Source organism: Aegilops tauschii, chromosome 7 (genome assembly GCF_002575655.3).
Source record: "Aegilops tauschii subsp. strangulata cultivar AL8/78 chromosome 7, Aet v6.0, whole genome shotgun sequence".
In the NCBI taxonomy this organism is placed as follows: Eukaryota; Viridiplantae; Streptophyta; class Magnoliopsida; order Poales; family Poaceae; genus Aegilops; species Aegilops tauschii.
This window is the reverse complement of record NC_053041.3, coordinates 409,850,856-409,867,672: the sequence shown is the minus strand read 5'-3', so window position 1 is coordinate 409,867,672 and position 16,817 is coordinate 409,850,856. Positions and strand designations below refer to the sequence as shown.

General features: G+C 54.5%; 2 protein-coding genes across 2 annotated transcripts; both read right to left on the bottom strand.

Annotated features, from left to right (window-relative positions):
• Positions 1–9,050: 9,050 nt before the first annotated feature.
• Positions 9,051–11,310, bottom strand: LOC109742254 (uncharacterized). The gene is made up of 2 exons (XM_020301340.4): positions 11,112–11,310; positions 9,051–10,763 (listed from the first exon to the last, which is right to left on the bottom strand). The coding sequence occupies exons 1-2, from the start codon at positions 11,119–11,121 to the stop codon at positions 9,298–9,300; spliced, it is 1,476 nt and encodes a 491-aa protein (XP_020156929.1). The 5' UTR covers positions 11,122–11,310; the 3' UTR covers positions 9,051–9,297.
• Positions 11,311–11,749: 439 nt separating this feature from the next.
• Positions 11,750–14,929, bottom strand: LOC109742240 (uncharacterized). Its single transcript, XM_020301328.1, has 3 exons — positions 14,346–14,929; positions 12,575–14,050; positions 11,750–12,473 (listed from the first exon to the last, which is right to left on the bottom strand). The coding sequence occupies exons 1-3, from the start codon at positions 14,927–14,929 to the stop codon at positions 11,750–11,752; spliced, it is 2,784 nt and encodes a 927-aa protein (XP_020156917.1).
• Between the last annotated feature and the right edge of the window lie 1,888 nt (positions 14,930–16,817).

The following is a 16,817-nucleotide window of genomic DNA, read 5'->3' as shown; positions in this document are numbered from 1 at the left end:
GCGGGAACATCACCGTCCGTGCCGGTCTTCGTCACGCTGTCAGGGTTCTTCGCCTACTTCGAGCACCGCCGCCGCACTCCTAACCTAGCCGCCGCTGCCGCCGTCAGGCCGCCGTCGCCGCTCTTCTTTGGCTGCCACCGCCGCTACCCCTGTAGCCGCCGCCGCCGCCCGTCCACCCCCTTCGTCTTCGTCCAAGCACCAGCCCGTTGCCAGCGTCGCCGTCATCTACCCCGACCAGTTCGTCTACTCCGACCACCGTTGGTGACATCGGCCCCGCGCCGATGGACGCCGCAATCGTCGTCGAGTTCTTATCTGCTGGCACCTCCAACCTCTTCGACATGGCGTACAGCTCGTGCAGGTCCCTCGTCTACGCATGCCCGGTGCTGGCAAAACCGATGCGTGCCTTCATCCACGATGTGTCCCCAGGCCTGGCAAGCCTGGTCGGCGCTTCGTCAACTTCGTCTTCGTCCGTCTACGCATGCCCGGTGCTGGCAACACCGGTGCGTGCCTTCGTCCACGATGTGTCCCCGGGCTTGGCAAACCCGCCGCGACGCGTCGTCAACAACATTTTCTTCCCGGCGCACCCCTACTTCGACACCACTGCGCCCATGCTAACTAGGCGCCCCCTTGCGCCCGCGGCTCCACGGCGACTCCCTCGACACCGGCTACCCCGACTCGACATTGACCACGGCGTTCTTCGCACGGCTACCTCGAGCATGGCTACACCACCCTACGCTCTCGGCTACATCGACATCGGCACAAAGGGTTATCATCCGCTTGAGCAACTCGTCGGCTTCCTCTACAGTCAACGCGTCCGCGACGCGACACCGTCCATGACGCTCCCGCTACGACTGCGGGGGGATGTTAGCCCGTCGGCTGCTATTCTCTCCAGTCTAATCGTCCGCGACGCTCATGTTGTTCGCAACGGTACCGCTACGACTGCGGGGGGATGTTAGAGTTATATTTGGGTTACACGTGTTTGGTAGTTTAGGATTTGTAATCCGTCTCCTACCATATCTCTAGGAGAGGCGTCTTGCCCTCCAAGCCTTGTACTCAATATATACTCGCCCTCGAGGCTCAATAATACATCCATCATATTTCGCAACAATCCCTCTCTCTCCCTTCTAACACTCAACCTCCATCCGTCTCGGTCGCCGCCGCCGTCGCCAACGCCGGCCACCTCTGCTGCTCCTAAGCCACTCGACGGGCCTCCTTGTGCCTGCTCGGTGAGCACATCCTCTCCCCTCCCGTTCTTGCGCCGTAGGCCGCCGTCCCCGAGCTCGTTCGAGCTGCCGCGTACGCGTACGTGCGTGCGTGCTGTGGCTGCTTCTATGCGCGCGCGCCGGCCTCGCCGTGGTCTAGTGCTACTTCGCCTGCTACTGCTCCAACGCCGCCCCGTACGGCGCTTGCCGACCCGCCACACGCGCGTCACCACGCCTGCACGCACCGGCCCCTGCCCTTGCTCGTGCCCGTAGTCTCCGCGACCGCGCCGCCCGCGCCCAACGCCCCTGGCCTCTGCTGCTGCTCACACCGCGGGTTGCTGCTCGCCTGAGCTCCTGCACCCACCCGCCGGACGCACCGCACGCGCCAGGCGCCCGTGCTGCTCGCTGCAGCTCCGCCTGCTGCACTACTTGCAGCTGCCGCTGGGCGATGCTCTGCTGCTGCCCACCGCTGAGTCTGGCCCCGACCGGCCTTGCCGTGCAGCCCCGCTCCCCGCGCCCTGCCTCGCCTACCCGCGCCCACGCATACGTGCCCGTCCGCCTCGCGCACGGCCTTGCCTTCCCTGCTGCAACGCCCCCCTGCCCGCTTGCTACTGCTCTCCTGTACTGATGCTTGCTACTGTAGATGTAGCTAGCTTTTCTAATTCTACACTAAATAGCCCTCTAAATAATCTCTAAATTGTGGTTAAACAACTGTTTATAAGGCTAAGAAAAATATGAGTAGATGGTATACTTTACAAACTCTATTTTATCCCACTGGACCAAATCCTTTCGATGTGTGGATTAATTCCTACGAAAATCACAAAGTTCAATGTTCTGTTAACATAAAAAAAACGAAAAACAACTTTATTTCATAGCTACTTTAGTGCTATTGATGATCAAGCAAATGCACTCTAACAGAGATGAAAGTGCTGCTATCTTGTAGATCACAGAAAAATGCTCAAAATTGATATAAGGCACAAAATCATAGGATGTACAGAACAATAGTTGTAGCGTTTTGAAAACAGCTAAGTAATGTTTAAAACTGGCAAATTCTCAGACAGCAAAATTTCAGGATTTTTCTGAGTATTGTTAAAATCTTTAATAAATTCATATGAAATAATCCGTAACTCGGATGAAAATGTTTTCTACATAAAAGTTGCTCAGAACGACGAGACGAATCGGTATACGCTCTCCGTTCATCAGTCACACGCCCCTAGCATAGCGAACATGCAACTTTCCCCCTCCGTTTCTTATGTCCGAAAATGCCAAACTTCGGGAAAATATTCCCGGATGTTTCCCCCCTTCGCCGGTTGCGTGTAGTGCCGCGTTAGAACACCTCTAGCGCTGCTTATTGCTTGTCTTGTATCTGTTTGCTTGTATTTACTGTTTCTTCCCCCTCTTCTCTCCGGTAGACCCCGAGACCGCTGCTGATGCCCCTGTGATCGACTACGTCGACGACGACCCCTCCTCGCCTGAGCAACCAGGCAAGCCCCCCTTTGATCATCCCAATATCGCCCCTTTCCATTCTCTCATGCTTGCATTAGATTTTGCTACTGTTATTGATTGCTCCTATTCTGATGCATAGCCTGCTTTTGTAACCTGCTGTTGTACCTTACCTGCTTATCCTAAACTGCTTAGTATAGGTTGGTTAGTGATCCATCAGTGACCCCCACCTTGTCCTTGTTGCCCCTGCTTCATCTTCGACGACTCGATCAACGTGATCGACGGCCAGAGCCCGACACCTCACATCACATCACGCCCCTTTTGTTGCTCGACTCTGCAGAGATACTATTGAGTGCCGAGGGTGATCCCTCATAACGCACTCCTGATGATAATTCTGTAGTGTAGCTATTTGGTCGTGGTCATCGAGGGTGATTTCCTCTTTCACCATTCCCAATATGGCTCTGTCGCGCAACACCTCAAGTGTGAACCTCGAGGGTGGTCCCTCTTACGTTCACCTTGATGATTACATTGAGTGGAATCCACCGGGGGTGATTCCTCGGGTTTTCCCCTTGATGTTTGGACACACGGTTACCGGGACTTTACTTGAGACCTTTGTTGAAGTCGAGTCGGCCCTGAGGGGTACCCGCGAGTTGATGTGAAAGTCGGGCGGGCCCGTTGAGCACCCGCGAGTTTTCTACATGGCACGGCCGGGCAGTCTGGACCCTTGCCGTAAGTCCATGAGACGGGGCGACAGGGTCACATTATCGTGAGTCTCTGCTCATCTCCGCGAGCCCCCAATGCACTAACAGGTTTGTGTATTTGTTCTGAGTTGGCCTTTGGCCTTTACGCACTAACCACCACGCGAGAATAGATATGGGCCTCGACGTCGTAGTATCAGCCAAAGCTTTGTCAGACGTCCAGTTCAGCATTGCGGCACGGTCGGATCGTGCTGGCAATCCGAGGCGGTGCTGGTATCCACCTTGCTCGCAACGACCCGGAGTGCAACGGGCGATGGGCCCAAGACCCCAGGGTGCTTAGGATGTAGACCGGCGGGGACCTCTCTGCTGAGCCCAGGTCGGGCTGCGACGTGTTGATCTTCCGAGGCCGGGCATTGACCCCAGAAAGGTGTGTCCGGCCAGAGTGATCGAGCGTGTTGGGTAACGTGGTGCACCCCTGCAGGGAAGATATATATTCGAATACCGTGTCCACGGTAATGGACGTTCAGACTTGTATCCAGATCTTATATAACTAGAAATGGATACTTGAGATGTGTGATGGTGGCTCCGGGATTGCTTTCTCGTAGGGAGTCGAGGAAGGATCTCTGGGCATTAATGTTACAACATGCTTGTTAATTATAAACTGCTATTCTTTACTCTTCCACATGCTGCAAGATGCTTGGAGCTGCTTGAAGATGCTAGTCTTCGATAGGCTAGGCCTTTCCCTCTATTCTGGCATTCTGCAGTTCAGTCCACAGATACATCCCTTCCATTTGATACCAATGCATACTTAGTATAGATCTGATGCTTGCAAGTACTTTGGATGAGTACTCACGGTTGCTTTGCTCCCCCTTTTCCCCCTTCCTTCTTCTTTCCGGTTGGTGCAACCAGATGGTGGATCCTTGGAGCAAGATGCCACCGCCGAGGGATGCTACTACGTCGAGACCGCCGACGACCAGGAGTAGTTAGGAGGTCCCAGGCAGGAGGCCGTGCCTCTTCGATCGTTGATGTTTGTGCTAGCATTCTTAAGGCAGTCTTGGCTAACTTATGTCTGTACTCAGATATTGTTGCTTCCGCTGACTCGCTTATGTATCAAGCTATGTATTCGAGCCCTCGAGGCCCCTGGCTTGTAATATGGAGCTTGTATGACTTTCATTTGTGTCTAGAGTTGTGTTGTGATATCTGCCCGTGAGTCCTTGATCTTGATCGTACACGTTTGCGTGTTTGATTAGTGTACGATTGAATCGGGGGCGTCACATCTAGTGCATCCGTTGCATGGCAATCCCTACTCACTCACATTGATATCTATTGAAGGGCATCTCCATAGCCCGTTGATACGCCTAGTTGATGTGAGACTATCTTTTCCTTTTTGTCTTCTCCACAACCACCATTCTATTCCACCTATAGTGCTATGTCCATGGCTCACGCTCATGTATTGCGTGAAGATTGAAAAAGTTTGAGAACATCAAAAGTATGAAACAATTGCTTGGCTTGTCATTGGGGTTGTGCATGATTTATATATTTTGTGTGATGAAGATAGAGCATAGCCAGACTATATGATTTTGTAGGGATAGCTTTCTTTGGCCATGTTATTTTGAGAAGACATGATTAGTTTGTTAGTATGCTTGAAGTATTATTATTTTTATGTCAATATTAAACTTTTGTCTTGAATCTTATGGATCCGAATATTCTTGCCAGAATAAAGAGAATTACATGGATAAATATGTTAGGTAGCATTCCACATCAAAAATTTTGTTTTTATCATTTACCTACTCGAGGACGAGCAGGAATTAAGCTTGGGGATGCTGATATGTCTCCAACGTATCTATAATTTTTTATTGTTCCATGCTATTATATTATCTGTTTTGGATGTTTATGGGCTTTAGTATACAATTTTATATTATTTTTGGGACTAACCTATTAACCGGAGGCCTAACCCAAATTGCTATTTCTTGCCTATTTCAGTGTTTCGAAGAAAAGGAATATCAAACGGAGTCCAAACGGAATGAAACATTCAGGAGAGTTATTTTTGGAATGGAAGCAATCCGGGAGACTTGGAGTAGACGTCAGGGAAGCTTCGAGGTGGCCATGAGGCAGGGAGGCGCACCTGCCCCCTGGGCGCGCCCCCACCCTTGTGGGCCCCTCGTGGCTCCCCTGACCGACTTCTTTTGCCTATATATGTCCATATACCCTAAAAACATCAGGGAACAGAATAGATCGGGAGTTCCGCCGCCGCAAGCCTCTGTAGCCACCAAAAACCAATTGGGACCCTGTTCCGGCACCCTGCCGGAGAGGGGATTCCTCACCGGTGGCCATCTTCATCATCCCGGCGCTCTCCATGACGAGGAGGGAGTAGTTCACCCTCGGGGCTGAGGGTATGTACCAGTAGCTATGTGTTTGATCTCTCTCTCTCTCTCTCTCTTGTGTTCTTGAGGTGTTACGATCTTGATGTATCGCGAGCTTTGCTATTATAGTTGGATCTTATGATGTTTCTCTCCCTCTACTTTCTTGTAATGGATTGAGTTTTCCCTTTGAAGTTATCTTATCGGATTGAGTCTTTAAGGATTTGAAAACACTTGATGTATGTCTTGCATGTGCTTATCTATGGTGACAATGGGATATCACGTGATCTACTTGATGTATGTTTTGGTGATCAACTTGCGGGTTCAGTGACCTTGTGAACTTATGCATAGGGGTTGGCACACGTTTTCGTCTTGACTCTCTGGTAGAAACTTTGGGGCACTCTTTGAAGTACTTTGTGTTGGTTTGAATAGATGAATCTGAGATTGTGTGATGCATATCGTATAATCATACCCACGGATACTTGAGGTGACATTGGAGTATCTAGGTGACATTAGGGTTTTAGTTGATTTGTGTCTTAAGGTGTTATTCTAGTACGAACTCTATGATAGATCGAACGGAAAGAATAGCTTCATGTTATTTTACTACGGACTCTTGAATAGATCGATCAGAAAGAATAACTTTGAGGTGGTTTCGTACCCTACAATAATCTCTTCGTTTGTTCTCCGCTATTAGTGTCTTTGGTGTGACTCTTTGTTGCATGTCGAGGGATAGTTATATGATCCAATTATGTTATTATTGTTGAGAGAACATGCACTAGTGAAAGTATGAACCCTAGGCCTTGTTTCCTAGCATTGCAATACCGTTTTCGCTCACTTTTACCACTTGTTACCTTGCTGTTTTTATATTTTCAGATTACAAAAACCTATATCTACCATTGATATTGCACTTGTATCACCATCTCTTCGCCGAACTAGTGCACCTATACAATTTGCCATTGTATTGGGTGCGTTGGGGACACAAGAGACTCTTTGTTATTTGGTTGCAGGGTTGTTTGAGAGAGACCATCTTCATCCTACGCCTCCCACGGATTGATAAACTTAGGTCATCCACTTAAGGGAAATTTGCTACTGTCCTACAAACCTCTGCACTTGGAGGCCCAACAACGTCTACAAGAAGAAGGTTGTGTAGTAGACATCACACGTGTCTCCGGGGTGTGCCCCCCTCACAGACGGCGATGACACAGTAGTAGACGTTCTGCGGTAACGATGCGGCGTGAATATTATTAAATACTCGGAGCGTGATAAAATTATGAGTTTTTTACACGACGTGGGCACATGTGCTATAGGACTGATGGTAATTTTTCATAATTTTTGGTGATGGAGAAGTATCTGAACACTTCCCTCTACGCGGATTGCTCTTCGCATGTCTACGACTGTGGCCGGCGGCCTCCGGGGGCTAGCATGCCGCCAAATCTTGCGTAGGCGGTCTCTCACAAGTCCAGAAGTGTTGTGGCGGTTGCAAATGCCCGGCACGCGTCTCCTGGGTGTGGCCCCCCTCACGAACGGCGCCGCCGCCGGCACCTGGAGGGGGGAAACGGACGCGTCGGGTCTACACGGAGGGGATCTTGATGTGGGTTTGGCCCGGATGTTGCTCCAAAGTGTTCCTATGGACTGACCTAACATAACCGGGTGGAGAGGTCCACTGGTCAAAGCCCGTCCGTGTAAAGTCAAAGGGCTAGATCTTGTGGTCAACCGCTACAGGGTTAGGCGGGACGAGGGCCCTGGGGGTAGCAATGCCACCGGAGCGTCGCACCGGGCCCTCATACATGCGGGGTGGTGTGGTGGCATGTCCGAAGAGGCGGCATGCGTCTCCGGGGTGTGGCCCCCTCCAAGTGACGGCGGCACTGCCTTGCAAGGAGGGGGCCACACCGCGGAGCCCCAAGACGGGCGTCTACGCATACCTGAACACTTTCGGATATGCATCGGGACCCGTGCGATGTTTCGGTGGCATAGCTACACCCCGAATCCCCCCACTAACCAGATTCCCTCCGTGTCGACCGTTTCCCCCCTCCGTGACACGGCGACAACGACGTTCGTATGGGGGGCAATTGATATACCATCGGGGTATGTTTTTTCACATCAGGCATATTTATATTATGGAAAAACAAAAAATAATATAAAGTAAAAATAAAAAATAAAAATAAAAGAAATATATGCTGTCGGCATAGGGGCGCACACGGAGGTACAATCCCACGGATCAATGACGTGGCACCGCACGCAGATCGATGACGTGGCATGCTAGGTCTATGCCAACGGCTTCGCCGTAGGCATATCTCTGCCACACAACGGGCCCCCCACTCCCTCGGATCGATGACGTGTCGACGACGCGGATCGGCGATGTCAGCAAATCTATGCCGACGCCCTAGCCGTCGGCATAGATATGCCGACGGCCACCATTACCTCCCGTCGGCGTAGTTTTGACGCTGTCAAACGGACGCCGTTACCTCCCGGGCTTTGCCGACGGCCTGGCATATGCCGACGGGCCCCGTAGGCGTACCTCCAGCGGTCCCGACGTCCTCATCTATGCCGACGGCCCCGTCGGCATAGATAGACGTATGCCGACGACGTTTCTACGCCTACGGCCTGGCCTGGGCCGTCGGGATAGGCCTATCTATGCCGACGGGGGCCGTCGGCATAGATAAGGCCGTCGGCGTAAGCGGATATTCTGGTAGTGACAGGAGGAAGAGTGTGCAAGGATGAGGGTATCGACAACATACTAGAGTACAATGCGCGGGGGGGGGGGGGGGGGGGGGGGGGGTAAATTGGGTGACAGAGTTTTCATAAGAGTGTGCCTTCTGTAAAAATAGCCAGCAAAGATAACAAAAAGGTACGATATAGAGATAGTGCCCCCCCCCCCCCCCCCTCAGACTGAGACCAGATATGCAGTTTATCCGGTTGCTAGGAACTCCATTAAGGAGAACAATGGTTTTGCGAGAGGAAAGGACCAAGTTGATCCAAGAGCACCAGTCAGCATCCCCCCCCCCCCCCCCCCCCCCCCCCCCCCCCCCCCCCCCCCAAAGCATGAGTAGAGAAAGAAATGAATCCTAGTTAGCAGAGTTAGGCGCTTTGCGGAAGTCAAGTCTGAGTACCGTAGCAGTTTTATTTTTCTCAGGAAATGACAATAGCTCAGGATGCCGGCGGCGTAGATGAAGTTTTTCAGCGATTGAACGCTCAGTGAACCTAGTTTGATCGTCGTGCATCAACATGGAGATTACATGGTTTAGCTTGTTTGTAAGGATTTTTGCCAGGGCCTTGGTAGGACAGTTTCGGTGGAGCGTTTTAACCATGCCCACCTAGTCCTCCCTAAGGTAATACTGGTCGATGCCGCATCAACTTTGGCCTACAACCTCTATCCAGATTTATAAGTCGAACACCGGTTTCTTGGTTCTTAATGGAAACATGTGTTATATGGCACGCCAAATATATAGTTTTAGATTCGCCGAAGAATGAAGATTTTAAACATATATTCTTGTACGACATATTACATATATTTTGCTAGTCAGATTTTAAAAACCTAAGAATATATACCCCACTTGTAAATCAGGATGGAGAGGAGTATGCAATACTACAGTATTATTTTTTCTCTTGAAAATAGCTTAGCGCAGCAAAGACCGATTGCTCCACCGTGCAAAAGAAGAGGCCGGCACCCGCGAGGCCGGCCAGCCCCATCAAATAGTTGTTGCACTTGGTGTGCCGCAGCCACGCCTTGGACTTCTTCCAGCCGTCTCGGCAGACCTCCTCGAGCGCCGCATGCTCCGCCCTGAGGTAGCACAAGTCCCGGTCGTACGCGTCGAGGACAACTCCGTCGCAGAGCCCGGCCAGGTTCGCCGCGACATCGTCGGCGCTGTGGAGCAGGTGCACGATGATCCCCTTGGCGACGAGGAGCTCCACGTCTTCCTTGGTGCTGGCCAGCTGCGACATGAAGAGGCAGTAGGCCGTGACGTGGGAGCTGCGAAGCTGCGGGCTGTTCTGCTCCAGCGCCACCATGTTGCGCAGCATCCGGAACGTGTTATTGTCGACCGCCAGAATAGGGATGTGGAGCCAGTCTCCTCTCCGCTCCACGTCCAGGATGGATCGCGCCTCGCCGTCGCCGCTGCCAACCTTCCGCGCCATGAACCTCACGCCGGCTGTGTGGTAGTACGTCGCCGCGCGCCAACGCGTCTGGCACACGGGGGCCCCAGGTGGTGGTGGGGGGATGACCTCATTGGCTGCGCCGTTTCCATTAGCAGCGGCGCCCTGGTTGTTGCCGAGAGGAAGCAGCGGGATCTGAGCCGGCTGCGACGAAGGTGGAGGCGCAGCAGCAACGGCACTCCTCGTCCGACGAATAGCCGGAGCCGGGGCGTCGTTCAGGGGCAGGGCTGTAGGCCGGAAGTACATGTAGAGCAGGTGAAGAAGGTGGCAAGGAGGAGTGGTGGGGCGGGGCACCGTGACGGCGCTGTACTCGTTAAGCCGAACCAGCGCTTGGATGCGCCCTAGGACGTTGTCGACGACAACGGAATAGCTATCCTCGGCATCAGCCCTGATCAGCCTCTGGACCTCCACCAGGACGAAGAAGGGCAGCTGGTTCTCGAGGAGGAAGACGGTGTCGCGGTCGACCGTGATGTCGTCGTTGACGGGCGCTGGTGCTGCTCTGCTGGGGACGAAGCGCGAGTGCAGGAAGCATCCGTCCACCAGCAGCATGCACTTGAACTCCTCCGTGTCGATCGTGCTGAACCATCGGCTGTAGCACCCCCTCGCACGGGGCACGACGCGAGCCATCTGGTGCAGGTAATGGTTCAGATCCTCTGCACGCCCTTGCTCGTCGTCTTGCGGGAGCAAGCGGTGGAGCGCGTCCTTCTTCTCGTTCTCCGTCGGGTGAGAAGGATCCCGGTGGAACGGGCCGATGCGCACGTTGGCCGGTTCGTAGTCCCGGCGGTCGAAGCCGTCGCTGCCGGCCCAGGAGATGAGGCAGACGACGGAAGCGTCCACCTCGGGCGCAGGAGTTCTTAGCCTCTGGGCCATCTCTGTCACCAGGGACTCGGTGACGGTGACACCCTGGCCTGCAAACATAAGTACTAGCCATGCAATTAGTTGTGCTTGATTTACGGCAATCGGTGTTTAGCGATTCTGACCCTGATCATGACTTTTAAAACTGAATACGAAATTAACCACAAAATTCCAAAAAAAACACGTCTAGAGGGAGTAGTAAACAAAACCTTTCAAGCTAGGTTATGGAATGAATTTTATCAATCGACATGTCAAATTATGTGAGAGATGGATCGATGCCTTGAATTTTGACACTATCTTGCTATGCTACTGACTACATATACTATAGCTACGAGTGCAAGTATATATAGTGCACATATGGACGCAGACCAGCCAAATGCTATAAGTTCTTGCATGCGTACCTTGATCCATTGTTACTGTCTCGATCGCGCTGCTCAGATAGCTTCAGCCTTGCCTTTGCGGTCCTCAATATGACCCCGCTCTCTCTTTCTATCTCCGCTTCTGCGTCGACTCAAGCCACAGTTCCGTTTGCCGCTTGGATCTCGTCCCATCTAGTAGTAGTACTAAACTTGATGTGCAAAAGGCGTCCAAACAATGTGGGTGCATCATTGCCTACGTGAATTTAGAAACAAAAAGGTTCGGATGGATGACTCAAAAGAGTGCGGCGCCTCGCTCAGCCTCCCCTTTGAGATAGCAGTGCCGCAGAACAAACTATAGCTTTCTCAAGACTGCTATCTTTCGAGCGGGAATAAGCTAAGCCATCGCTTCTCTCTTTCCCTCCATGCATGGACGACCGTATATTTTTTGGAGTACGATATACTCCAACTCGGTCGCTTCACTTTGGAGCCGGACGGCGGACGCCACCGCCACGGGCTCTCCCAGTAAATCTGTTGGATTTCACTGTGCTGCTTTTTTTTTCAAGAACATGCAGGAGCAATGCATGTCTTTTCAATTAAGAAGAAGAAGGAGCATGAAGTTTACATCGTGGTTACACCACGATGGCCACCTCGCAGGCCCAACGACGGGCGTGCGCTATGTCCTAGTGGATTTGGAAGGGATGGCCGCTCTCTACCCTAGCCTGAGTCCACAGGCGGAGCTCGGCTCTAATGAGATCTATAGTTGAGTTCGGTGAAGAGCTCTTGCGCTCGAAGACTCGGTTGTTGCGTTCGAGCCAGATGAATCGGAGTGTGGCCATGACCATGGTGTTCGTCTGCTTGTAAAGCCTGGCCGTGCGAGCCTTCGCCAGTTGTGGCCACCAGTCCGCTAGCCTGCTCGTGGCGTCCGGGGTGAAGCGATGAAGACCCATAGGCAGCAGCATATTGTACCAAACCTCGCGCGAGTACGAGCAGCCCAGGAGCATGTGCGAGGTGTCTTCGTCATGCTGGCAGCATAATTGGCATAACCGAATGTGCGGCAGATTCCGCCGGGCGAGTCTATCAGCCGTCCATAGCCTCTCGCGCACCGCCAGCCAGGAGAAGATTTTTATCTCCAGGGGAGCCCAAGAGTGCCAGATCTCCGCGAAGCAGGGCGCGAACTCCCTCCCGAAGAAGAAGAAGGCGTAAGTGTCGCGGGAGGAGTACCGTCCAGCCGTGCCCAGTCGCCAGGAGAAGGCATCAGGAGAGTCAGAAAGAGCCACCGCCCGCACCTCCTCCCAGAGCAGAAGGAATTCAGTGATTGCCGGAACCGCCGGCGTACCACGGATCGCGTCCACCCACGTGTGCCCTTGCAGCGCGCTGGCCACCGTCAGGTTACGGCCCGCAGGCCTGACATGCGCAAACAGGTTGGGCGCCCGCTGCACAAGAGGGCGGCCATCAAGCCACGGGTCAAACCAGAAGCGATGGTGCACCCATCCCCAAGGTCGCACCGAAGCGCCGCGTTGCCCAGCCTTGCGGTCTCCACCGAGACGGCGACGTTCAGGCCGCTCCCGGGCTTGTCCAAGACCGTCTTCTGCAGCCATAGCCAGCGCAAGCGCATCGCCTGGTTTAGCAGCCTCAGGTTGAGAACACCCAAGCCACCATAAGGTTTAGGCGAGCAGACGATATGCCAGGCCACGAGGCAACAACCCCCCTTTGCATCCTCCACCCCACGCCAGAAGAAGCCTCTGCGCAGCTTGTCGATGCACTTGAAGAACCATGGCGGCAGGTCGAGGGCCATTAGGTGGAAGATTGGCATCGCCGAGAACCTGCAATTTACGAGCGTGAGTCTGCCTGCCCGACGAAGAAGGCCCGCTTTCCATGTTGGCAGCTGCGCCGCGATCCGATCTATGAGGGGTTGCAACTCCGATCGGATAAGGGCCCGAAGGGATAGATGGAGGCCGAGGTAGGTGATAGGCAGTGCATGGTAGCTGCAGCCGGCCAGGGCGAGAAGCTCCTGAATGTCCTCCTCCTGGCAGCGGATCGTGGAGATAGAGCTTTTTGAGAAGTTGCACCGCAACCCCGTGGCCTCTCCAAAGCACTCAAGAAGCTGCTTGGCCGCGTCCATCTCGGCCACCAGCGGACTGAGCAGCAGGATGGCGTGGCCAATGTACAAAGATAGGCGATGATGAATGTCGCGAGCGCGAAGCGAGGCAAAGAGGCCCGCCTCCTCCGCCTTCCTGAATGTCGTCGTGAGGACGTCCATGACGATGATAAAGAGCAAGGGGGAGATGGGACCCCCTTGCCGCAGCCCCTTCCCGTGCCAGAAGCTCTCGCTGGCCGTCCCATTGACGAGAACCTGCATGCTTGCCGTTGAGAGGAGAGTGGCGATTCTCTGTCTCGACCGAGGGCCAAAACCTCGATGAGCCAATACTTCCAGGAGGAATTGCCATGAGACGCTATGGAATGCTTTAGCAATATTGATCTTGAAGATGATGGTCGGCACCCGCTTGCGATGGAGTGTGCGGATAGATTGCTGCACCAACATGAAGTTGTCGAGAATAGATCGGCCCGCAATGAAGGCGCTCTGGTTTTGATCCACCAGCTTCGTGATCAGTGGCGCGAGCTCCGCTGACATGGCCTTCGCAACAATCTTAGCAAAGCTGTGGATAAGACTAATCGGCCTGAAATCTTTGATGTCTAGTGCCCCCTCCTTCTTTGGCAGTAGCACGATGAATGCCTCATTCAACCTTTCCATGCCTCTGCCATCGACACCGTCAAATGCGAGCACAGCCTTCATTACCACCTCCTTGATGATGGGCCAACAGGACTGATAGAATCTCGTAGTGAACCCATCGGGTCCTGGGGCCTTGTCCGGCTGCATACTTTTGATTGTGTTCCAGATCACCTCTTCTGTGAGCGGGGCCTCAAGCGCCGATGTGTCCACTTCTGTCAGCCTGAGCGATGGCAGGCACAACGTGTGCTGCCTGCCCATTGGGACACCCAGCAGATTTGCGTAGTATTCACCGCCAGCGCACACATGCCCTCCCGAGTTGTCGCCTCAGAGCCGCCGTTCTTCAGCTTGAATATGTGGTTTCTCCTTTGCCGGTGACTGGCGAAGATCTTGAAGAACATCTCGCTGGCTTCGCCTTCCTTAAGCCACGAGATACAAGATTTCTGCCGAGCTATCGTCCGCTGCAGTGAGGCCAGACCGAGCACTTTCTTCTTTAGCTGCCGGCGCAACCATGTCTCCCCTCCCGAAAGCGCTCTGGTGTCCAGCACCTGATCAAAGCACAATTGATCTCATTCGCTAGCAGGATCTGCTCCTTGATGTTGCCCACTTTGGACTGGCTCCATTTGGTGAGCGCTTTGGTGGTGACTTTCAGCCGCAGGAATAAGTCAACAAAAGGGTTGGCCTTCGGTGGGAGGGAGTTCCAGCTCGCGGCCACTACTTCATGGAAGCCGGGGATGGATGGCCAAAAGCTTTGGAAGTGGAAGCGAGCTTTGCGATGGAAGGAGACATTGGTGGCCATAAGCAGTGGGCAGTGATCTGAGATGGACGATGACAGCGCCTGCAGCAGGTGATCTGGGTGGCCCGCATCCCAGTCCGCCGTGGAGAACCAGCGGTCAATCTTCTCGAGCGTGGGCTGACGCCTCTCATTGCTCCAGATATATCTCTGCCCAATGAGACATGATTCCTTGAGCTCCAAGTCATTCAAGAGGCGGCGAAAATGGCCCATCATGCGTCTGTTTAGCATATTGTTGTTCTTGTCCGCCGCGTGGACGATGAGATTGAAATCTCCCGCCACCGCCCAAGGGCCGGCGCAGGCTGCACGGATCGCGCGGAGCTCATCCAGGAATTGCATCTTAAGTGCGTCGTCCGTCGGCCCGTATACCGTGGTTAGGGTCCACTGGTTGCCCCCCCCCCCCAAAGGCCATCTCGATCGTGACAGAGAACTGGTCGATGCGGAAGGCGGGCACCGTGAGCACCAAAGAGTCCCAAGCCACAATGATCCCGCCTGTCGTGCCACGCGCGGGCAGGGCCACGTACGTATCGAATTTCAGGCCCAGCAAGGAGGCAATCACACGTTGGTCCACTAACGCTAGTTTGGACTCCAGGATGCACAGCACCGAGGCCGCCGCATCTTCTACCAAGCTTCTCATGGCAGCCCCTCTAGCCGCATTATTGAGCCCGCGAACGTTCCACACAATGATATTGTGGTTTGTATTATCCATCGTAACGCCTACAATCCATCGTGTCCGTCCCCTAGAATTCTAGGGACAGCGATGACTCCTCAAGGGGAACATCCAGGGAAAACAGCCGGGCTAGAGCGTCGATGCGATGCGGGGGAAGAGGGCTCTGGAAGAGCTCAGCATATTTCTGAAGGCAATCCACCGGTGCTTCGTCCTTGATCTCGCAAATGCCCATCTTGGACATCAACACCCGCTGCGCTCGCTTGATGTAGGACGTCGGAAGCCGTTGCGTGCTTTTTTCAGCCTCGCGCTGCGACGACACATCTCCTCAGGCACGATGGGTCGTCTGCGCCGTCCCCGCTGCACGTCGGGCAGAGGCAGCAAGGGTGCGCGGATGTGCTCACGGATCTGTGAGAGCACCTGTTGATGCACAGCGGGGGGTGTAGATGGCAAGCAAGCATCAGCGTGGCCCCGGGGAGCCGATATGGGCGACGTAGCTGTGCCACAGGGAGAATGCGGGGCGGTGCATGGGGTGTAGCCGGGTGGGCCAAGGCTGCATGAGCCCGTATTGGTGAAAGAACGAGCGGGCCCGCCTGGTCTGAACAGTGCACATGCAGGGGAGATGCCGAGGCGTCGAAATCAGGGCCCAAGTCGACAGAGAGGCGGACCCCACCGGATCCCGTGCTCCTGACCGACCAGGAGGCCGACCAGGCGGCAGAGGAATCACAGGATCGTCCTCGCACCCCTGCCGAACTGCCACGGAGCGCGGCAATGATGTTGCCCATCTCTGCTGATTGGTCGAGGGCGAGGTCAGCGCTCGGAGAGGCCCACGATTTATCTCCACTGCCCGAAGCCTCAGAGGAGTCGGGGCCCAATGTGGACCCACCCTCTGCAAGGCGCAGCCGCGTGCCCGACCAGCCCGAGGATTCCACAGTGGTCAATGATCGCATGGCCTCAGCAGGGCCCAGGTCAGCGCTGACCGGGGTGAGCAGGGAGCCCGCCCCACAGGGTGTGACGTCATCCTCGCCGGAGACCGCAGGAGCCCTCCGACGGCGGTAAGATGCCGCCTCCACCATTCCCGCGTATGTCCGTCTTGGCAGCCCACCAGCGCCGAGCCCAGCGCGGTTGGATGGAGGGGGGGCCTCCCCATCCATCCAACAGCCCGGCGAGCTGCGAGCCTCGGGGCTGCGATCCGCGTCCACCGGTGATGAAGGAGGATGTGGCGGGGGTGGCGACCTTGGCGACGAAGGGGGGGGGAGGAGAACGCGACGCCACCGGCGCATCCGACACGCGGCGAATCTGAATGGGGTACCTCAAAGTGCCCGCCCTCCCCCTCAAGGACGCCCTCGGCGCGCGCCTGGGCAGCGCCGCCGTCACCGCCGAAGGCAGCGGCGACTCCTTGACGAAGAGGTACTTGTGGGTGGGGATGCGGCAGAGGTCAGCCGTACAGAGACAAACACGGAAAATGGGACATGTCATTGCGGCTGGCAGTCTCCTCCGCGACGTCGACGACGAAACCATAACCGTCCAGAATGACGTCCGCCGTGCGCCGCGTCCAAG